The 24698-nt window shown below is 39.9% G+C and overlaps 1 protein-coding gene across 2 annotated transcripts in view; it reads right to left on the reverse strand.

Annotated features, from left to right (window-relative positions):
• Nucleotides 1-387: 387 nt before the first annotated feature.
• ELOVL4 (ELOVL fatty acid elongase 4) overlaps nucleotides 388-24698 on the reverse strand; it is a 63871-nt gene continuing 39560 nt past the window's right edge. For both annotated transcript variants that reach the window (XM_038393579.2, XM_038393580.2), the window contains exons 4-6: nucleotides 9740-9911; nucleotides 2845-2972; nucleotides 388-729 (exon numbers count right to left, since the gene is read on the reverse strand). In XM_038393579.2, coding sequence (XP_038249507.1) covers nucleotides 454-729; nucleotides 2845-2972; nucleotides 9740-9911 — 576 coding nt within the window. In that variant the 3' untranslated portion in view covers nucleotides 388-453. The remainder of the gene's footprint in view (nucleotides 730-2844; nucleotides 2973-9739; nucleotides 9912-24698) is intronic.

Raw genomic sequence — 24698 nt, forward strand, 5'->3', positions numbered from 1 at the left:
AGATATCCTTAACTAATAATAAGAGAAATTGTACATTCAGATAAAAACATACATCATCATAATTTGGAATTTAATACATTTCTGGCAGAAACAGAAATAATCAAAAGCTACCTTTTTCCACACAGAAATGTGGGCTTCAACAAATCATTGGATCATGGGTAATATTAACCTTTGGACTGCTAAAACACATTATTTACGGCAATTCTTTCTTACATTCACCAGCGCCAGCGGTCTAAAAGTTTACACAGAGATCATCAAATGCTTGATAATTATATAATTACAACAGAAATTTAACTTAAAGTATTTTCGTTAAAACAATCTTCATAAATAATGAAAATATCTGTGTCCTAGCTCTTCGGTAACCTAAGGGTTAATTGGTACATAGTATTTCTTTTTCTTTTTAAACCAAACTGGAGGTTCCCCACTGCCAGCAATGGTTAAGGCCTGGATAAGTTACTCTCCTTTTGCTTTTCCCTTTTTCTGCTTTTTTCCATTTTCCACCGCTAGATTGTTTTCTCGTTTGCTTACACCATTTGCAACAGTACCATTCACTATTTTGCCATTCTTAATGGGTTCCTTGGGCATTTTATATGTCCGATAGTAGAAGTTACCAAACAAGAAAATAAAGGTGATAGCATAGATCATTACACCCCAGTGCATCCATTTAGGGAAGGGACAGTCGATATAAATAGACATGGCTGTGTGTCCAAGAGTCACATGGAACTGAATCTGAAAAATATAAAATATTGCATAATAAACCATTTGATACTATGTTAGATTTGAATATACCAACTTTTATTGAAAATACAGTAAAGTATTAACTATAAAGAAAAAACTACCGATTGTGAAACACAATTCATAGTTTACATAAGACTTATCATAAGTAATATATAATTGCAATATTTCTCTATACTAACAAATACAAACAGTAGCAAAACATTTACATTCACAGCATTTTAAGTTTTATAAGGAAGTTGCTAGAGATTAGACTGCTGTTCCTTTACAGCATCTGGCAGAGATCATGGAAAGCTGCACAGCAGCTATACAAATCTCAGTATTCTGTTCTCAAAACGACATATGCATATGCTGATTATAAACATGGGCACCTCAACTTCTGATACCCTCCAGACCCCGTTGCCAAAGATGGCTCCACTCCCCGCTATTCCCTCCCTCTACTGCCGAGGAAGGTCAAGCCTTCAATGCTTACAAATAATTCTTTTTAAATGTAATACAATTATTTTAAAAAGCTCTTCCTTCCCCTCAGCTCCAACTACTATTTTTATTTACCATACGGAAACAACTATTGTAAAGGCCTGGCTAAGGGCTGCTCTACCTACAATCTCACACTGAAATAACTAACTAACTGAGTCTTAATTTACACTGTCTGTTATTTCAGTGCAAGTCTGTTTGTGGACACTTCTTTCAGAATACAAATATCCTATTCTGATTAATTTAGGAAAAAAATCTATTTACGCTAAATTGAAATAAGAAACCTTTATTCTGAATTAAGAGCATCCACACACAGACTTGCACTGAATTAACAAAAGGTGTGTATTAAAACTGATTCAGTTATTTTGGTGCAAGTTTGTGCATAGACCAGGCCTATAAAATCAACAAGAAAGAGCCTTTTCAATTTTACGTCTGACAGTTAGCTTAAGCTTACATAAAGAATACAGAATTACTCTTCTGTTCCGAGGCCCCATGATTTAAAAAAATATGGACGTGGAGCGGCGCACGGGTACTTGCTATAAAAAGTAGCATACAATAAGCATACATAATACAACCCTTGGTCTATATATTTTTAAAGTTTTATTATAAAACACAGCATGTAGATCATAATTTAATACAATACATGCCACCATCATGTACAAAGGGAAAAGACAAAGTTTGGGCAAAGAAGAAATTGTCTCAGAAAAATCCTTGATCCATGACATAAAAAAAAAAGGAGGGAGCAACTCCGTTCAGCTTACCACAATATATAGTAATGGGGTATGTTGTCACAGCCCACCAGTGATTGCAATTCATTACCTCTTGGCTGCTGTTTGGTAGTTTATGTGGAAAGAGTAAGTGGACTCAGTCTAGCACATTATGGATTTTTGTTCACACAACACAAAACCCATAATTCACAGCTGGAACCAAAGGACACTATTATTGACAGTCTTACAAACCAGGAAATGAATAGAGCTGGAGGCTTTCTCCCCTTAGAGGAGATCCTTGGCAGTTCAGAGTTGAAATAGCTCAGTAGGGCACCATTAGGAAACTGTCATTATCACTTGGTGTGTTGCACCTGCTCTAAGGTTTGAAATACATGCTTCAATCTCCAATGCTGTTTCACTAACACTAAAATTAATTTAAAAATGCAAGAAGAACTAATGGAAACAACATCAGACCCTTAACTACACTCTGCACTAGCAGGTGCTGCTGTGTACATAAGATTAAATATCCAACTTGACAGTGATTGTCTTTTCCTTTGAAATAAGAGATTACGTTAAGGGCACAGAATAGTTTCACAGTGTAATTGCCTACTGGTAATCAGGTATTCATTATTTCTGTCATGCCTCTATAATCAAACTGATAAAGATTTGATTATTTTGCAAAAGCAAAATAACAGTTTAATTACTTAATTAATTACTGGCTCATTGCATATTTTGACTGTTTTAAAGAGTATTCAAAGAGCAATTTTACATGTAATTATTTCAAAAGTCCATTGCAGTTCTAGAAATACAGAGTTTCTGACTTGATCTGTGAATAAGTGACAGCCATCCAGCCTCGTGCTTGGCTGGTACACATTCCATTTGACAGAGAGACAGACAGCAAGCAAATTTAGAGAGAGATTTTACTTACCAATTGTAATATGGTCAAGTATCGTTTCCACCACAGATATTTCTGAAATTTAGGGCCACAGGCAGCTAATCCATAGTACATGTACATAATAACGTGAATAAAAGAATTCATTTGGGCTCCAAAAAAAGCTGTTCAGATATAAAAAAATTCCATATAGTGTTATTTTTAAACATGAAAACCAAAAAGTTCTCTCTATTTATTTGTATTACACCGTAAAAATAAAATTGGCACATTTTGTACTTATAATCTTGTGTGTATTGTCAGCACTAAATAGTAATATGCATAAAAACTGAACTTAAGTTGAAATCCACATCTTTTGTCCCTTTAGACAGGTTTGACTATGTAGGTTTGAGCCTGCAAACATGTACTAATATGAGTTACTTGGTCATGTGAGTAGTCCCACTGACTTCAATGGGACTACTCGCATGAGCAAAATTACATGGGTGTTTGCAACATGCAATACACCGCTTTTAACAATCCATTATTAAAAAAAAAGAACTTTAAAACAATAGCACTGATATTTCAGGATTGTCCTTAAAATTTAATAATTCTTTGCATTTAGGCTAATATTGCCATCTATGGTGGCTAAAATTAGGCACCCAAATACACAGAATGATTTTCAAAAGAGCTGAGCACCTAGCAACATCCATTAACATCAATGAATTACAGTCTTCTGAAAACCAGAACCATTTACATAGGTGCCTAAGGACTTATGTATCAGTGGAGTTGTTCCCAATTAACTCCATGTGTGGACACTCTTATTTCAGACTAAGAGTGCCTTGTTTCTGTGGGTTAACCTAACCAGAAGCAGCACCGCAAATATGGAGTTCATCAGGAACAACTCCATATGTAGACAAACCCTTAAAATATGGACTTGAATGTCAAAATTTAGGCACTCACTCTTGAAGAAAACTTTTCAGTAGAAAGCACTGTTTGATAGGATGCAACAGCAGTATATGAAAAGTATTATTTAGGTAGTAAATATACTTCAACCTTTAAAACAAATTAATACGTGCACTTTAGACATTCATGTTTTATTAGATAATATACATTTGCAATGTAGAATGGCCTAGGATTCCAAACACCAAATCACACATTGCTACACAGCAAAAAATTGCCTAAAGAATTATTGTCATGCAGGAGAGGGCGTCTTTTCTTGCCAGAACTCAAGGTAATTTCCTCTGCAGGGTAGGATACCCCTTGCAAGACAGTAATACTTTTTTAGACAACATGGACTGTAGGATTTCCCTGTAATTTCATTTGAAAATCCCCATGTAGGGCTGAACCTTAAAGAGACACTTGTCAACTTGAATTTTCAAAAAACCGATTCATTCAAACTATAGCATGTAAAGAATTTTTGCTTTTGAAAAACTTCTCACACTTTTATAACATTTTTACTGCCCCCCTGCTGATGCCTGAAAAGTCTTTTGGATGGGCCCCAAAGCAACACTAAACAACATGCTTCAGCCCATCCCCTTTTTGCTGTTCACATCCATGCCTGCTGCTTCTTCAGCACCACCTTTGCAGCTGCTGATACTGGTGAACGACCTCTTGCAGGTCTTGAGGAAGAGCATGCATGTGAATTCCCCGACAGTAGTGCATGACAATATCACCATCACTGGAGCTTGGCAAAAAATGTTCAGTGAATAGTTTACCAAAAATGCAGTTTTGGTCAACCTGAAAGTATTCAGGAATTCATGTCAAGTTCTCCAAACAGTTTCAAAATGTTTCAGAAATGTCTAGACAAAATGTTTTATTTTGACCCACTCTAAATGTTTTGTTTCAATTTTGAGCATTGTGAGAAAACCAAAAGAGGGCAAGATTACAAAATTGCCAGAGATGATGATGAAGGGGGGAGATGAGATGAAGTAGCTAGCCTCCCTTCTGGCCTAGTGGTTAGACAGCTCGCCCAGAATGTGGGAGAGCCTAGTTCAATTCCTGTCTGTCTGATAAACAGAAAGAATTAGAATTTGGTTCTCCCATTTCTCAAGAGAATGTCCTGATATTATAGCACGAGTCGTACTAAATCTCTCCTGTTAAAGCTATATCACATTTATATACAAATGCACAAAGCCTTGGAAACAAGCAGGGAGAACTGGAGGTCCTGGTGATGTCAAGGAATTATGACGTGATTGGAATAACAGAGACTTGGTGGGATAACTCACATGACTGGAGTACAGTCATGGATGGTTATAAACTGTTCAGGAAGGACAGGCAGGGCAGAAAAGGTGGGGGAGTAGCACTGTATGTAAGGGAGCAGTATGACTGCTCAGAGCTCCGGTACGAAACTGTGGAAAAACCTGAGTGTCTCTGGATTAAGTTTAGAAGTGTGTGCAACAAGAGTGATGTCATGGTGGGAGTCTGCTATAGACCACCGGACCAGGGGGATGAGGTGGATGAGGCTTTCTTCCGGCAACTCACGGAAGCTACTAGATCGCATGCCCTGATTCTCATGGGTGACTTTAATTTTCCTGATATCTGCTGGGAGAGCAATACAGCGGTGCATAGACAATCCAGGAAGTTTTTGGAAAGCGTAGGGGACAATTTCCTGGTGCAAGTGCTAGGGGAGCCAACTAGGGGGAGCGCTTTTCTTGACCTGCTGCTCACAAACCGGGTAGAATTAGTGGGGGAAGCAAAAGTGGATGGGAATCTGGGAGGCAGTGACCATGAGTTGGTTGAGTTCAGGATCCTGACGCAGGGAAGAAAGGTAAGCAGCAGGATACGGACCCTGGACTTCAGGAAAGCAGACTTTGACTCCCTCAGGGAACAGATGGCCAGGATCCCCTGGGGGACTAACATGAAAGGGAAGGGAGTCCAGGAGAGCTGGCTGTATTTCAAGGAATCCCTGTTGAGGTTACAGGGACAAACCATCCCGATGACTCGAAAGAATAGTAAATATGGCAGGCGACCAGCTTGGCTTAATGGTGAAATCCTAGCGGATCTTAAACATAAAAAAGAAGCTTACAAGAAGTGGAAGCTTGGACATATGACCAGGGAAGAGTATAAAAATATTGCTCGGGCATGTAGGAAAGATATCAGGAGGGCCAAATCGCACCTGGAGCTGCAGCTAGCAAGAGATGTCAAGAGTAACAAGAAGGGTTTCTTCAGGTATGTTGGCAACAAGAAGAAAGCCAAGGAAAGTGTGGGCCCCTTACTGAATGAGGGAGGCAAGCTAGTGACAGAGGATGTGGAAAAAGCTAATGTACTCAATGCTTTTTTTGCCTCTGTTTTCACTAACAAGGTCAGCTCCCAGACTGCTGTGCTGGGCAACACAAAATGGGGAAGAGATGGCCAGCCCTCTGTAGAGATAGAGGTGGTTAGGGACTATTTAGAAAAGCTGGACGTGCACAAGTCCATAGGGCCGGACGAATTGCATCCGAGAGTGCTGAAGGAATTGGCGGCTGTGATTGCAGAGCCCTTGGCCATTATCTTTGAAAACTCGTGGCGAACGGGGGAAGTCCCGGATGACTGGAAAAAGGCTAATGTAGTGCCCATCTTTAAAAAAGGGAAGAAGGAGGATCCTGGGAACTACAGGCCGGTCAGCCTAACCTCAGTCCCTGGAAAAATCATGGAGCAGGTCCTCAAAGAATCAATCCTGAAGCACTTAGAGGAGAGGAAAGTGATCAGGAACAGTCAGCATGGATTCACCAAGGGAAGGTCATGCCTGACTAATCTAATCGCCTTTTATGATGAGATTACTGGTTCTGTGGATGAAGGGAAAGCAGTGGATGTATTGTTTCTTGACTTTAGCAAAGCTTTTGACACGGTCTCCCACAGCATTCTTGTCAGCAAGTTAAGGAAGTATGGGCTGGATGAATGCACTATAAGGTGGGTAGAAAGCTGGCTAGATTGTCGGGCTCAACGGGTAGTGATCAATGGCTCCATGTCTAGTTGGCAGCCGGTGTCAAGTGGAGTGCCCCAGGGGTCGGTCCTGGGGCCCGTTTTGTTCAATATCTTCATAAATGATCTGGAGGATGGTGTGGATTGCACTCTCAGCAAATTTGCGGATGATACCAAACTGGGAGGAGTGGTAGATACGCTGGAGGGGAGGGATAGGATACAGAAGGACCTAGACAAATTGGAGGATTGGGCCAAAAGAAATCTAATGAGGTTCAATAAGGATAAATGCAGGGTCCTGCACTTAGGATGGAAGAATCCAATGCACCGCTACAGACTAGGGACCGAATGGCTCGGCAGCAGTTCTGCGGAAAAGGACCTAGGGGTGACAGTGGACGAGAAGCTGGATATGAGTCAGCAGTGTGCCCTTGTTGCCAAGAAGGCCAATGGCATTTTGGGTTGTATAAGTAGGGGCATAGCGAGCAGATCGAGGGACGTGATCGTTCCCCTCTATTCGACACTGGTGAGGCCTCATCTGGAGTACTGTGTCCAGTTTTGGGCCCCACACTACAGGAAGGATGTGGATAAATTGGAAAGAGTACAACGAAGGGCAACGAAAATGATTAGGGGTCTAGAGCACATGACTTATGAGGAGAGGCTGAGGGAGCTGGGATTGTTTAGTCTGCAGAAGAGAAGAATGAGGGGGGATTTGATAGCTGCTTTCAACTACCTGAAAGGGGGTTTCAAAGAGGATGGCTCTAGACTGTTCTCAATGGTAGCAGATGACAGAACGAGGAGTAATGGTCTCAAGTTGCAATGGGGGAGGTTTAGATTGGATATTAGGAAAAACTTTTTCACTAAGAGGGTGGTGAAACACTGGAATGCGTTACCTAGGGAGGTGGTAGAATCTCCTTCCTTAGAGGTTTTTAAGGTCAGGCTTGACAAAGCCCTAGCTGGGATGATTTAACTGGGACTTGGTCCTGCTTTGAGCAGGGGGTTGGACTAGATGACCTTCTGGGGTCCCTTCCAACCCTGATATTCTATGATTCTATGAAATGAACAGTCACCGGGAGCAGGGACTTGCACTTGGATCTCCTATATCATAGGGGAGTGGCCTGACCACCAGGCTATAGAATCATTCTCATTCTTTCCCTGGCCAAATGACTATTCATTGTCATTATGAATTACTGTGAATTGGCACTCTGAAAGAAAATTTAGACCTGCTGGTATGTAGGCAATGTGTTGTCTGCTAGAAAACAATGGAACAGATACACACAAAGAAATCTGTAACAACTTGACACCTATCCTAGTTTATTTTGGGTGAAATCCTGACCCCATGCCAGGCCTCTGTTGCTTCAGAAGGGCCGCAACACAGACCTGCTGCATTTCTTCTGTTGGTACCAGGAATTCTAGAGGCTGAACAGCTGGACCACAGAGTTGAGCTGAGGTCTGAAATGGCCCCATGCATAGGTATAGGAGTTGAGGGCACTCAGCAACTTACAAGATCAAACTATAAGGGGCTAAAAGGTAAGGAGTTCACTGGAAAATGGAAGTTGGGACTACAAACTGCACATATGCAATGGCCACAAACCTCATGTAATGAGTACAGTAGTGACTGAACATGCAGTGAACCCAGGATTCCTCTCACCCTAAGGCTGGACTGGGGAGAATTCCATCCTCCAATAAACTGTAGATATGAATTTCACTCCATGGGCTGAAATATTTATATAAACCATACATTTTATATTCTAATGTACATACAGTGTGTGTAAAAAATCCAAAATATACAATTTAATATATGAATATTTTAACAAAGGATTAATTTTAGTCTGGATTACATGGATTATTATTGTAAATTATTTTTATAGTTATTTTACAGCCCTTTCCAAATAGAATGGGACATTTTCTTCCAACCTCTGCCTCAGCAGAATTTGAGAGAGACAAGGCAAAGCAAGACATGACATGGGAACAACACAGGAAAAGAAGGGTGTGGCGAAAACAATGGATGTAAGATTTCCTTGATGTGAACTTTATAGGAACAGAAAGAAAGGAAAAGAACGTTAATTATAGGTTTGTGTCATTATAAAGCATCTACAACTGGTTGATACGGGTTTATTGCTAACCTTCACATGAATAATTCAGATTTTGATACTTGTTTTGTTATAAAACAAAACAAACCCAAAACTCACATACTGAGCCAACTTCTACTCTAGTAAAAATCCAGAATAACTCCATTAACATCAATGGCTTTAGGCTGGAGTAACAGGGAAGAAACTGGCCCATAGTTCTGATTCTTAGTTCTCTGTAGCTGCAAAATGTTAGATTAGGCAGGGTTGTTGCAGCTGTGTCAGTACCAGGATATTAGAGAGATAAGGTGGGTGAGGTATTATCTTTTATTGGACCAACTTCTGGTGTGAGAGACAAATTTATCTGCCTTGCTCCATGTAGCAAGGTGACAATTTTTTTAAAGATGGAATTTGTAAAGACGAAATCTCAGTCTTGCATTTTTCAGAGTAGCAGCCGTGTTAGTCTGTATTCGCAAAAAGAAAAGGAGTACTTGTGGCACCTTAGAGACTAACAAATTTATTTGAGCATAAGCTTTCGTGAGCTACAGCTCACTTCATCGGATGCATTTGGTGGAAAATACAGTGAGGAGATTTATATACATATACATATATTTTTAGTATATAAATCTCTCCACTGTATTTTCCACCAAATGCATCCGATGAAGTGAGCTGTAGCTCACGAAAGCTTATGCTCAAATAAATTTGTTAGTCTCTAAGGTGCCACAAGTACTCCTAGTCTTGCATTTGATGCCCGTGAGTAAAGTGTTTTGCAATTCATAAAACTACAGCTCAGTTCTCTCTCTTCCTCCCCCTCATTTCACACAGAAGGAAGTTACACTTACATAACTGCTATGATCCAATGCTGTTTCAATATACTTATCATATAGTATTCAGTTAACTCCATGAAATAGTGGTTTCCTTATTAATTCCAAATAGGCTGATTCTCACTGTTATGTCTATATCGCCTTAAGAGAAAAAGACAGTTGACTCACCTTGTCCTCCTGGAACCCACTTGATACCAATCCACCACAAGGTGAACATAGTGAAATGGTGATAGACATGAAGGAAACTGATTTGGTTAAATTTCTTCCTCAGGATGAAAAATATTGTGTCCAAGTACTCAATTCCTTTTGAGACAAAGTACCACCATAAAGCACCAGCTATCTGCAATACAGAAAGAAAGATCCTAATGATTCTTAACGAAATAATTAAATGAAATTAAAGTTAACTACATCAATGTGCTGAGAGGAAGAAATGGAAGATACGACTAGCACATTTGGCAGTTTCTAATCCATTTCTGAAAAATGCCCTGAATTCTGGGTTATTTACAGCAGGAGTGGAATCATAGGTTAGGAGAAGTCAGTTATGATTTAACTATTAAACATCTGGCAACATCAGAGCATTAGGCTTCTTTGGATTTTACTCCGGTCAAGGATGAAGGGTTTTTTTTTGTAACTTATGAACATGGGTTCAATATATTATTTTATAAGGTCTACCGTATTTTACAATTTAGCCATCTCTAAAGAGAAGCAGTTAACTATCTCTCATGTACTTCCTCTTTATCTTAGACTCTTCTACAGAGATGGCTACTGAAAGTCCTGTATATAAGCAGACCACAAATTGGCACAGACACAGAAACAATGAGGCACATACACCACAATATGGTTCAATGCAGAGGCTACAACTTTACTAAAACCCTTAACCAATGAAGAGCATTCCCCCCAACTACCTAGATGGGCTGTTCCAGTGTGGATTTCATCTGGGTACTAATGGTGCCTAGTTCTACAAACCTGACAGGCACATGTGAGGGCAATATCCTCTTTACATGCTCAGGCCTGCTCTGGAATTCAGAGTCTTATCCTGCTCCCTTCCTCCATGAAGAAGGTAGGAGAAAGGAGGAGCCATACACTGAACGAGACACACCCCATAATCATGCAACAAATTTCTCTGAGCTCATGCCGAAGCAGCCCTCCGAGCTCATGCCAAAGCAGGGGATTCACATTTGACCATTTTTTAACCCACCAACCACAATGGAGCCCACAAAAGTTGTGACAATGTAATTTATCTTGCCCAAATCCAGACCTCAGATATGCTGGATGGAAGGTGAAAAACCCTACACAGCAGTTTGCCAATTTTGCCATATGGGAAAAATTCTTTCCAGTCCCCAAACAAAGTTGACAATTACCCTAGTCCTTGGCATCATAAAATATCTAGCTCATTAGATAAGGGTGCGTAAGGGCAGGGTTCAGGGATGGATTAAGAACTCTTATGGACTTGGGCACATATTCTAAATCACCTCCTGAAAAAAAATCAAAAAACCCCCAAAACTTTGAACCTTCCTGATACGATGAAAAACATGTTATTTAAAAAATTAACAGAATAAGGGAACAAAACACACGCCATAGCCGACATTAAGAATTAGATTTAGCTAGCAATTTATATTTACAGTTAATAGGTTTCCTCAGAAGCACTACCTGCTCAATACCGCATGTCAGTTTAGACACTAGACACTTAGCAATTCCATGCAAGAACTGACAGAGAAAACAGATAACTAGTTCACTACAGAGGAAGCAGAAATAGAGCAATTTGGTTTCATATATATACTACTACTGCAGCCAAGTATAACAGTATTCACTAAACCAAGATCATCTAGAATTATTATCCAACTTTGCGCAGACTTTGTCGTAACAATTCTTCTCCAAAACAATTTACAAAAAAGCAAAAATAGGCATTGATAACAAAACAGCTATCTCTAGAGACCTCATATACACTATTCTAATTCTCTGATATTTCATAAAAATGTAGTATTTCATACGGACACTGTGTCAGCTGATGCAGTGCATATGGCAACTTGTTTCATTTTGTGCAGAGAACTGAAACTGAAAGAGTTTGTAAGGAAAGTTTTGGTCCAAGTCTTGAGGGTAAACTGCTGCATATCTGCGCACTTCATTGACATACACTGAACCCAATTTAAACTGGACTTCACAGAACTCCTACAGCACATTGAAAGCATCTAGTCTGTGACATAGACAAGCTGCAAGTTGGTCAGTTCTGACAACAAATGTTTCAGTGCAAAACTGATGGCTTCATTCGAGTACTGGCTCTACTGCCCCTTCAGACTCACCCTCAATTGGTTTTCTTTTACGAGGACAACAAACTCATGTTGATTGTAAATAGATTCCACTTACTAGTGATCTGGATATTAACAACTTCCAGTTAATAGCAACATTTTGCCAGGAACCAATCCCAACCCAATGGACTTTAATATTAATGGGATTTGGACATTGGCAATGGCATGCCACTTATTAACAATATTGTTTGGAAGAAAGGCTACAGCTGCAGGCAGGTTTATGAGCTTGCAACCACAGAAGGAAAAACTGGGACATGTGGAGCACCTGCCACAGGAAGGTTTGCAGGGCTGCAGCCAGGGAAGGCACACCCCAGCAATTCCTGGCTGCAGCCTCGCAAACCTGCCTTTCGCTTATTAGCAACTGCCAGATAATGGCAGCTTTTTCAGGTAACCGAGGAATTGCTAATAAGCAGAATATACTGTTTTCAGAAGTAGCAAACACATTTTCTTTGCACTGAATTCAAAATCCTCGAAGTGGTCACATAATAGCTCAACAAACGTTTCCAGGGAGCACAGTACGTTAACAGCAACACTTATATCTATGTCCATATTCTGTAGCTGGGTGCTGATCAGTTTGAACTGCTGAAGCACAGTGTCCAAAAGAGTGCCATGACAGCTGTCTCCAATTGTTCCATTTTCATCTGAAGATAAGTTGCATTTAAACAAGTGTCAGGAGGCTGATTTATATTTTTTGAAAGACCTTCCAAGGCTTGTTGAATACTGCAATAGTTTTGACACTCTGGCTTGGTAGAATTGGTACAATTAGACCACTGACTATCTGACAGACTTTGGAAAGTTAACAGTCTCTGGCTAGTGTCAGTATTTATGTTGTGGAAATGGATTTCCATCAATGTGTTGAGGCAGAGCGGAAAGAATAGAGCCACCACAGCTTTAGCCATTTGCAAATGTAGTTCTCAGGTGGCTGAAACTCAGTGAATTTCACAATTATATGCCCCTCTGAATTGAGAGATCAGAAGGTGAATGTGAGCTGGTCTAAATGCACTACGTCAGGAGTTGTATCAACAGTTACAGAAAAATACTTGGCTTGCTGTAATTCTGCTGCTATAGTATTTTTAATTATCATTCCCACCAATTCAAAGGATGTCAGAGATAGCTGATGACACAATAGGGCTTAATTTTCCCCTTCTGTCCAAATGTAGCTAGGTGATCAGCCAGAAATGGAACTAATCACAATTTGATCTAAAATCCCCAAATAATTTCGAATGCTTTCAGATTCTAATACATCATCCTGACCATGGAAGCCTAACCCATGAGCACTTAAAAACTTTATAACTGCTACCACATGCTAAAGAACATCTCTTTGGTACTGCTCTTCTGAATTAAACTGGTGTGCCAGATCAGAGTGAATCCTGTCCCTACCAGACAAGATTCTGGTATGTATTTTGTATGTATGTGTTACCCAAGCCAGCATGCAGAATCAGTGTTCTATGCCCCTATTATGCTCAGAAAGTCATTTGGGATGTTTCCAATCACTAAAGCCTTCTGTAAACACATGCAATCTACCAGGGAGAAAAGCCTATATGAAAAACAATAAGCATTTCCAGTAGATGGATAGTAAATAAGCCAATCTCACGCAACAACTTCACCCTTATGCAGACAAAATGAAAAAAAGTTCTTTAGAAAACAAACCCAAACATTCTCTTTTCTTCCCTGCAATTACCCATGTAGAATTCAGGAAGTTTTCTATTTCTGCATTTCTACACACAGCCAACCTTTGGCAACCTAACACTGCCTGTTGTTTTCATCAGATTTTCTCAACAGTGCAGGATCTGTAGAAATTTAGTCAGTTGTAGATACATGTACATTTTATTCTTGATCAGCCTTGAATATAGTAACATGCTGCTATATTTCTACGACCTTTCCTTCTGCTTGCAAATTTTCAACATCACCAGCTTCATATGGGCGATGTTGTTCCCAGTCATTTATTTCAGCTACTTCATAACTCCCTTGTAGAGACTTCTTTTTTTTAAAAACATGTTGAGCTTTGAAAATTTTTCTAATAAAGTTGTGTCTTTTTTAACATTTTTCTTTCTTTTTTTGTTATGTTTCTGTTTACCATGTCCATCTGAGTAGCGACAGTTAGTACACACATGTATGATTTTACACATTAGCTGTATTCTAACCACTCCTGGAATGCGAACACCAGTGTGCACAATGTGAGCTAGCACACAGTGGAACACGCATTAATTCACATATCTACATTGTAGCTGAAGTACATTGGTATTCATCTAAAAACAGTCAGGCCACATATCAAAAATGCTTAAACCATTTTCAAGGGATGGGGTTGCAAGTGTTATCAAATAAATATGTAAAGTTATGAACAGAAACTCCTACTCTTACAATGATGAGCACAGAATACATATATGTGTTAGCGCTCCATAAATAAAAAATGGAAGATGAAATATGTAAGCTCATAATTAAAGGTCTCCAAAGTCTTCTGGGGACCCTGTGAGGGCTGGAACAGAGCCAAACTGGCAGCGGGCCAGCAGAAAGCAAGAGCTCTAAATGACTACTCCCTGAAGTAAAAAGCAAGCAGAAGCCACCCTTTCCTTCACCTCCCCGGCAGGATGGCTCCACTGTCCAGTATTGGGCTCCATTCCATGGAAACCACGTAGGACAGCCCCCTGCATGAGGGGCGGAAGGAAAGAGATAGAGGAGTTGCACATTCCCCCGCAAATACATAAACAGAGTAGGGCAGAGAAGGGGGAAGTAGGACTGCCCCAGGTGTTTCTGCTTGGGGATGTCTCCCTCCTCAACCTGAGCAGGAGCAAGGGGGATGTCTCACTTGCCTCTGAATTCATCAAGTTACATTCTGGATAGTGAGGTGAGCATTTTAGGTTACGTAAAGGTTGGAAGGAGAAAGCATCACAGGAGCAGAAACTGCAGTTCTGCATTGCAGAGTCAGTGAGCTCCCAGAAGGGTAACACCACAGTTTATTGTTGCCAATCTGCATGCTTTGCATATCAACTGCTGAATGCCTGCTTCATCATCCCTGCATCTATTTTGAATCCAGTGCAGATGCTAGGGATGGGGCAGACTCATTCGCTTATATGAACAGAGACAAAACTGGGTAATTTCTGTCATAATAGGGAGAGGGAGAGTAGATGAAAGAAATAAACAAAGAAGACTGCCAGAGCTGGGAGTTCCCAGATTTATGGGTAAGCCAAAAGAATGTTTAAGATGCATATTGCTCAATAAGTAGCACTTCTGCCTCTGGGCCAGGCAGTCATATATTTAACTCCCACAGCAAGGATTGGCCTCACACCCACTGATGACACTGTAGTACAGTAACTGCTCTTAAAGAAACACTGGAACAAGAAGCAGTGTTTGAAGATTAATGTGGATGGCATAGTGTGGAAGTAAAAGTGAGGTCTGGTTGTCAGACAACCTGGTTTCTATGTCCAGCACACTGTAGGTTTGCTATATGACCTTGAGTAGGTCACTCAATAATTTATAGTCCAAGAGCCTTAGAATTCTACCTGTCCTGCAGATTATTCACATCCTGTTAGGTGAATTCAATTGAACAACACTGAATCCATTTAAAAGACATTCCCTTCCTGTAAGGCATGAAGAATTTTAAAGATCCAGTGTGGTATTTGCTTCTGTTTCCCCATTTCTCGTGGGATTATGCCTACCTAGTTTTTGGGGTTTACAGAACCTCAAAATCCCCACCTAAAGGGTGCTACATAAGTAGAAAATATCATTTGCATGCTCTGCTCAACAGCTATAAATAATTCAATTTGGCTACTACTTATCACTTACAAAGAAGCTGACAGGTTTCAAGTACTGTAAAGTCTTTAATTATCCCAATACCCCTAAGGATTGAGGTACTATCACTATTTTTATGGATGAAAAAATGAAAACAAAGACATTTTAAATTGCTTGTCCAAGGTCAAGCAGCCACGTGGAGATGGGGATAGGAAAGCATGCATGTCCATGCTCTGTTCAGTTAAGTAATATATCAAGAACAGAGAGGCACCATTAAACTTGCTTTGTAAAGCACCAAAAATGTAGGACCTAACTGATAGTTGTATTTTTGATAAAACTGCTTCTTAATATCAAGTTCAACAGAGACTAACAATGAAATAATTCAATTAATAAAAATAATTAATTAAAAATAATAGACATTATACTAAATATTCTTTAAACCAATAATGTAATTCTTATTATGAAATTTCTTTCCTGGGAGCTTTCATATGAGTCAAATCTAAGTCTGTTAAGACACCAGATGGCCCAGAAAGATTACATTACTACCTAAGATTAAGAGGTCAGCAACAGATCCAACTCCATGACCTCTGCACACTGCAAGCTTTTTAAATTATGACTTCACGCTCACATTAACAATTTTAACCTAAGGCTTTGTCACTACTAGGTTTTTTCACCAGATCCAAATCAGGGTAAGGCATTGGCACAAGGCCTGCTTTACACTGGTGTAGTACAGCTATATGGGGATTTGAACCAGTCTAGCTATGCAAATGAAAATGCCCAGCATAGACAGGGCCTAACTATTTTCATAGAGTTTAAAGGCCAGAAAAGATGTAATGCTTCATGAGTTTGCATGTCATCCGGACATCGTTACCATGCTAATTTTTTCCTATTTCATTCTAATTTTAATATACATGCTGCCAAAACAAGCGCGCGCACACACACACACAAAATCTTTCGTGCCTGAACAGGTTTGTACCACATACTATGTTTATCATTACATTTGAAAGGATATTTATTTAGTATAAGGGCAGAAATTAAAAACAAACCAAAAAACCACAATACACCACATGATTCTAAAGTGGAATCCCTCTTCTCCCTGCTTTCCCTTCAGAAGAACTCTAATTAAAGGACTTGTTAAAGAGGACTTGCAGGAGTATCCTTTATATGAGATCATCTTTATATATTGTGAAGGAGAGGTTTTTTGTTTGTTTTTTTTTAAATTCACATTTCCTTCTTATGGAGTTTTATAAGAGTTTAGACTCTTATAATCCAAAATTTATTAGTAATCTGCAGTAATTTACATGATTTTGTTTATTTTATATTAAAAATACCTATTCAAGTTCTAGGCACTTGTACACTTATTAGAAATGCCAAAAAAGATAACTGTCCTAGGCCACTTCACACTATAGTCGACCTAGCATCAGCCGTCCTAGGCCACTTCAAACTATAGTCCACTCAGCATCACAAATTGCACATTTCAAAATTGCAAACTATTTAATACCTCCACAACCAATGACCCCAAATTCCTCAACCCATAGCTCCCTGTAAACCCCAATAGACTAGAGGAGCCTGACTATGTGCCCAAAGAAAGAACAAAACCAGGCTCTGTTGGATCAAATGAGAATTGGAGGTTGGAATCCAGCAAAACAAATACTTAATTTTACTTTATTTGAGGAATTTGTTCAGTTGATAAAAATTAAAGTGGAAACTCATAACTTTTGAAAAGACCATGCTGTAAATGCTGTAAAGAGCCTAAGGGAGTTTGAACTTTAATGAGATTTCTGTGGTTATGGCGCTCTCTCTCTCTCTCTCTCTCTCTGAAGCACCTTTGAAAATCTCAGGTCTTTATCTTTAAATTTAAATGCAAAGCAGGACATACTGCTGAATGTGGCAAAAAGTTGATTATTCTTTCACCTCTTTTTGCCTCTGTATGAAAGATGTATAGTTTTGCAGTCTAAATTAAATTCACTTTATGCTTACAAGACTTGACAGTGAGAGTTACGAAAAAAACTCCATTGTGTCAGGGAAAGGGGATAAATATTGTGCCGATTCCCATATACCTGAATTTTCTAACAGTGCCTAATGGCTTGTCTTCACTACAGAGGTAAGTCGACCTAAGTTACACTACTCCAGATACACGAATAACATAGCTGGAGTCGACGTATCTTAGGTCGACTTAATGCAGTGTCTTCTCTGCACTGCATCAATGGGAGATGCTCTCTGGTCGACTTCCCTTAGCCCCAATCTACACTGGAGGTGGGGTTGACCTAAGATATGCAACTTCAGCTATGTGAATAGCGTAGCTGAAGTCGGCGTATATTAGGTTGACTTACCTGGCCGTGAGGACGCCAGTGAGTTGACCGCTGTCGACTCTTCTTCCACCTCTCACGAGCTGGAGTTCTGGAGTTGACAGGGAGCGCGTTCGTGGATCGATTTATCGCGTCTAGACGAGATGCGATAAATCGATCCCCGATAGATCGATCACTACCCGCCGATCCAGCGGGTAGTGAAGACCTGCAACACTATAGCCCAGCTCGTAACAGAACTGAATTGTACGATGCCTCCTAATTGTAGTAAGTTTTGTTGCTATCACTTTCAGAGAATAGGTTAAAACATTATTTATTATTATTTGCCAACCAATATATATCTTAGCCTGATTCAAAGAACCCTTTGAATTACTCAAAGACTATTCTTTGTGAGAGAAAACTGTTCTCAGCTGAAGGCAATGTAAAGTTGTTGCATACTGTACGAGACTCAAGCAGTACAGATTCACAAACTCTTCCTTAAAATGTTCATAATGTTCACATTTGGTTTTGTAATGTTTTTACTTACTTTTCCCCTTCTACATGACCACATATCCCCTGATCCTTCAGCTTGTTTCATATTTAATTTTTCTTTTTACTCTAAGTCCTGCTACACCAAACATTTACATTAATCAGTTCACCTTTGTTTCAAAACTAGTAAAAATATTAATTGGAAAGGAAAAAGCAACAGAAAGAACAAGATGATTCAGATTTAGACAAGTTTAGTAATATATTTACAAGACAACAAGAGAAAATGGGAACAGAAAATGCATATTGAAATAGAAGACACTGCCTTGACAGACATCAACAGAGAAACACTGCTCATGTGTAGCTTCCCTTCTTCGAAAAAGTTCCAATGTAAGGTGTTAACTGAAAGTTTCTCAAATCCGTAGCGTAACACAAAATAGATTTTTTCAGATGTTCAGGAAAGGAAATGAGGTCACAGAAGTTCATATACATATCCTGGAGGAATGTGCAGGATTTTGCAGAGGTCCCATAAGGCTGCTAAAAATGTTCTCTCTGGGTAAAATTCTCAAATCCCAGCACTGGTTCTCTGGCTATCCTAGATTACTGGAATTTTTAAAAAAGTTAACTGTTAAGAAGTATGTTTTGTTAAAAGTTGGTAACAAGTCTTTTAAAGATAATTAAGGTCTGTTGAATCCAAATATGGTTGTTACCAAGCTGTATGTTGTGTACAAAGGCCTCTACAAAAAAAGCAAAGAAACAAAACAGAAATCGATGAAATGTAAGTCTATTTCTTTTTTGTTTGGGATTAACATCCTTCAGTTCTATCATAATGAGCTGTAGGATGTAAGAAAAGTAATCAAATATGCACAATCTTTTTATAAAGCTACTGAATTTCAGTTTCTTATTTCAAGAGGTACTAGAAATATTTTAATATGTTATACAACCATGAAAGAGAATTTTTACATGGCTCTTAACTTGAGCATTAGCACTTTGATACAAAAAAGTGTGCAAGTTGATTCAGTTATCAGAAGTACACCACGTACTCCGAAAACACCTGTTTTTAAAACGACTGAAAATATTTTCTTGACTAAACATTAAGTAAACATTTTAGTGCACACAAGTTAAGCACACATTTTAATGTACTTTTTCAAGAAACTTTGGTATACAGTGGCAGATCAAATCAACACCTTATTGGTCAATTACGACATTTACTTATTTTCATAGAATATCAAGGTTGGAAGGGACCTCAGGAGGTCATCTAGTCCAACCCGTTGCTCAAAGCAGGACCAATCCCCAATTTTTGACCCAGATCCCTAAATGGGCCCCTCAAGGATTGAACTCTGAACCTTGGGTTTAGCAGGCCAATGCTCAAACCACTGAGCTATCCCTCCCTGATAATACTGTCTGTAAATATGAAGGGTCAGGTACATTGATGCAACCTTGTTCCAGTTTTCTACATTGGTATGCTTCTGTACAAAAAAGTTGTGCAGTCCTGATCTTGCAATGTTGACTTCTGCACCCTGTGGTGAAGCCACAGAATATTGCCTCCAGGCAGTCTGCTGGTACTGGTGGCAATGACCTGAGCTCTGGCAGCAGACCTCTATTCTCCCGTTTTCAACCCAATGTATTTGGAGGAGGAAGAATTAGATTTCGGTAGTAGGACTGTCTCCAAACTAGTGCCTGGTAATGAGCTCTCTGTATGTGGAAGAAAAGAGCACCATTTGTTGGGGTATAGCTTCTGATAACTGCAAGCATGTGAACAAAATGGCATGTGTTTTATCAGTACTGTGGACCTCTGACAAGTCTTACCTCTGACAAATCAACTCTTTTGCACTTTTGACCTTCTACGAGCGCACATCACCCTGTCCAAGGTGTGTTAGAAGCTGATGGTGTCGCTGAAACATTTTCCATGCAGTCATCTTATTGTGTCCAGCGATTAAAAAAAAAAAGAAAAAGAAAAAGGAGGTAACTTCATAACTAGTCAGGACATGAAATGGGAGTTTCCAGAAAAATGGGTCCATACTGTAGTTTCTCACAAATGGCATGAACAGGAAAATATTTTGGTTCCTTTGATGTGCCAGCTTTCATCCAAACTGCTTACCTGCCATTTTGCTAGAGTAAACCAGCAAAAGAGTAAACACATCTGTGTCCCTGGCTGCAGTCACCACATTGTTGGCATCAGCATCACTGTGGACATGGTGTAAAATCTTTCTTGTGTCTCATTCTTCCTCATGAGCACCCAGTCAATTGGTGTGAACTGTTGCTGTTGAGCCTTATGCTTCAGCCTTATCCTGAAAGCCACCAGCCAGAATGATTTTATCAGGTGATCCTTGTGTCATTAGTTGTTCAGATAAAAATATTTTCTGGAACACAGTGAAATTCATCTGGTTACTTGGAAGAGGCACATATATGCCTTCCACCACTCTTCACATGGGTCTTGTACCTCTTGAGCATTTTTACTTTGTACCATCCTTAACAGAGTCCTGGTAGTACCTGTCAAACACATCATCTATACTGTAGAAGTCTTCTTCACTCTTAAGTACTGTTTTACAAATGTGTCTGCAAAGTCTCCAATGTTTTGGCTCCAGATGGCTTTTCTATGGCTAACACAACCAGCCTGTTAGCCACTCAAGCACTTTCCTCTGGACTATACCAGCCCTGCTTCCTGCAGGTTGACAATAGATATACACCAGCTCCCAAGTCCTTCAAAGTGTCCCCCTGTGGAATTCAGTCCCTGGGCAAATCCCACATACTTTGTTTCCAAAGAAACAGCGTACCCCAGTTCACCAATTTTACCTAACACCACTGCTCCTGTATCACACACAACACTTGAGTTCAATTACAGTAAAACAAAAGGAATTTTATTTGAGAAAGAACAGAGATTCAAACAGAAACAAGTGTGAGTGATGGAAACAAATGGTGACATACAATATGTCAAACATTATCATAAAATGTGAAATAGGGCTTACACTTATTAACAGTTACCTTTCGTATCTAATACAGTAGATTCTCACCACACAGTTGAGTCTTTTGCAGTGCTTGCAACCCCAAGGAGTTAGGACCCAATTTTTCATGAAACACACCCACGCATCCTCAGTGAACTGTTCCAGAGTGTGTTTCTCCACCTTGTGATCTACTGAATTAGTCTTTTACTTTTAGTCAGAGAGTGAGTCATATTTTCCTTGCAAGTGGTTTTGAGGGAAACCTTTGACAGCTTTCCATTAACTTCTGTTGCTTGGGGCAAAGGTGAACAAATGAGCAATATATTGCATAATCAGATAGCCAGGACTGACACTGAGACATACTGTTCCCATGTGACTCAGTTTCACTCCAAAACCATAAGACCTAATTTTCAATATCATTGCATTACTCCTTAGGTATTACCCATACACACATCTCACAGTGATTATGAGTATTGATAAGTTACAAGCTTTCATTAGAGACCTTACCTTACCTGACATGGATAAATATCATGAAAGCAGTGTATTTGGTGTAGTGAATTTGTCAGATCTGAAACAGGAGTTGCTCGTAAAGAACAGTGAACCCCTTGTCAACTACCATCAATGGGACTCAGGGTAACTGTTGGTGGACAGTGGACATTAGCTGTCATTACATTGCCCAGTATTGCTTTTGTGCCTGTTCTTAGACTGCCATTTATTTGTGCCAATACCAAAGGGACAGGCATTAACTCAGGTTTCAAATTTTATTGCCAATTCACAGTCCTGCTGGCTTCACAGGCTACGTTTAGTCACTGAAGAATATTTCTGTTGGCCTTCATGGTTAAAGCCTTTCCTTTGACTTCTTTTCTCACCCCATATAGCAGGAAAAAAGTTGGAGCTTTATTTTTTGTCAGTGGATCCTGAATGTGTACATATCCAGGCATCCCCTCTTCTGTCATAAACTTTCTCCACAAAGCTGTCCAAATGCACTTGTCTTAGGATCTTTCCATTCAACAGTGTGCTTTGCATGGCTTCAGTAGCCAGATTTCTTGTTGAAGTATTTTGCAATTAAGTGGTTGGTTCCTCCCCAGAGGAAACTTTGAACCTTTGAAGTATTAGTCAGAGTGCATCCTCATCTTCATTGTCACGCTGCTTCCTTGCCTTTCTTGATTCATTGCAAATAAGCTGGTCATCAAAGTCAACGTGGAACTTGGCTCCGGTGTCTGCTGCAATATGGGCTCTCAGCTTGTAAGACAAGGCCCATCTGCTGGGGGCTGAACAAATCTTGGTTATGCCTATAATTCCACCTCCTTTCTTTCTTATGCCATAAAGCCACTTATGGATCTGATCAAGGTCCATTTGGTTGAACTTCTGACATGATTTCTTGACAATGAAGTTCCCTTGCTGGAACTCCTTGAGCACTTCAGGTGGTAGTGGATGCACTTCTACAGTGCAGATGGTACCCCACATTGCATAGTTTGTGTGGTCATCTCTCATGAAGAATGACATCACACATTTGAAGGTGAAGAGATGCAGCTCCCAATTTCTTTCTTTCTTTCTGGGCACGGTTGAGCAGTAGGACCACCATTTCCATGTATCACCACCAAAACCAGAAGTTCCTACTATCTTCACCTCAACTGGTCACCAATGTGGAGGTGGGATTTCAAAATTTTTGTGAATTACAAAGATGAAGTGACATGAACTCATCATAAGAATGTGACTGATCGGCTTTGACAATATCTTCTTTAAGCTCTTGATTATGTGCTACTATAAAGTCCAAGAGTTGTGGAAGAAGTACGGGGGGGGATAGCTCAGAGGTTTGAGCATTGGCCAGCTAAACCCAGGATTGTGAGTTCAATCCTTGAGGTCATGTAGGGATCTGGGGCAAAAATTGGGATTGGTCCTGCTTTGAGAAGGGGGTTGGACTTGATGACCTCCTGAGGTCCCTTCCAACCCTGATATTCTACTAACACAATCCTTGAAACGTTGCTTGTAGTCCTGAATCACCCTGGCATGCGAGCTGACATGGTTCACAGCTTGTTCTGCTGATTTGGTCCAAGAACTCCACTTTCAATACAGTCATCTGCTGGCCCTCAAGCCTGTAGGTGCTGGCCTATATGTCTTTGAAAGCTCATTGAGATATGGAGGCCACCTAATCATGGAATAAGCCATTCTCTGTACCCTGGTGTGCCCTTTTTAGTTCCATCAGTTTATGGTACAGAGCTTCATCAACGTTTAGAACCACATACTGGTGGCCAAGTACTGACACGTTTGCATCTCTGTACAACAGCACTGAGGATGTCTAGGTCTTGGGCAGGCAGGTGAATGATTGGCTGGTATCCAGTGCTAATTGTCATGTGCAACTGGCTGAAACCCACATATTGGGATCTCATTTTGATGTTTAACAATAAAAGCTAAATCAGAAGCTCTTGCCTGCATCCGCAGCTTTGCAGTTTTCTTCAGATTCAGAGCATCACTCTTTGCAAACATGGTCCATGAATACTGGTTTAGCTTTACCATTTCTTACATTGGCTGATAGGACTGTGTCAATTGCATCAGCAACATTAAGTGTGCTGTTGTTTGATGGTTTTAAATGATTCAGCATGAGATATGGGACAAGTCCTCTTTGCCAAGCAGTAATTTGGGTTGCATGGAACTTGTGCTTGACATCCAGAAAACATAATTTGTGTCAGTATTGGTGGCTGCATAGAGAAAAAAAGCATTCTGAGAACAAGCTGGAAGGAATAACATCATCATTCTCAGCTTTCATACTTTGTAGGGTTTTCTCTGCTAGGGCTGTGCCCACCTTTAGGATTCCCTCATAACTAATGCAGTGGCTACTCTTATGGAAAAAAGTCTGAACAAGTTGTTTTGACCTTGTTGCCTGATGGAGGGTTCACCCAAGACCAATATGCTTTAGTGTCCATTTCCTTCCAATACTCACACCATATACAAAATATTGAGCTACACTAAGCACCTTGAATTTCACTGATTCTTGTTTCTCAGAGTTCTCTTTATTACCATCGTCTTCATACAGCACCTGAGGAACATGTGCAGGCTATCATCCTCACTGACCCTGAAACCTTTGCAGCCAGGATGTGACAAAGTATCTCCTAGAATTTCAAATGCAACATGTACCCAGTGACAGAAATATGTCTCCTTGGGGATGGTAAATGGGGCCAGCCATCTTATCATCTTAGCAAGAATCATTAGTGATTTGGATATTTTTTTATATTTGGCTGGAATTAAGAGTGTTTGTCTCTCAGCAGGAGACCAATCAGACAATGAAAGGAACTGAAATAAGTCTCCAATATGAGCTTGGAGTTTGTCCTTAAATGATGATCTATGACTGATGTAGGAGTGTGGAATTTCAGTGCCAGTT

The sequence above is a fragment of the Dermochelys coriacea genome, chromosome 3, assembly GCF_009764565.3.
Source record: "Dermochelys coriacea isolate rDerCor1 chromosome 3, rDerCor1.pri.v4, whole genome shotgun sequence".
NCBI classification, from domain to species: Eukaryota; Metazoa; Chordata; order Testudines; family Dermochelyidae; genus Dermochelys; species Dermochelys coriacea.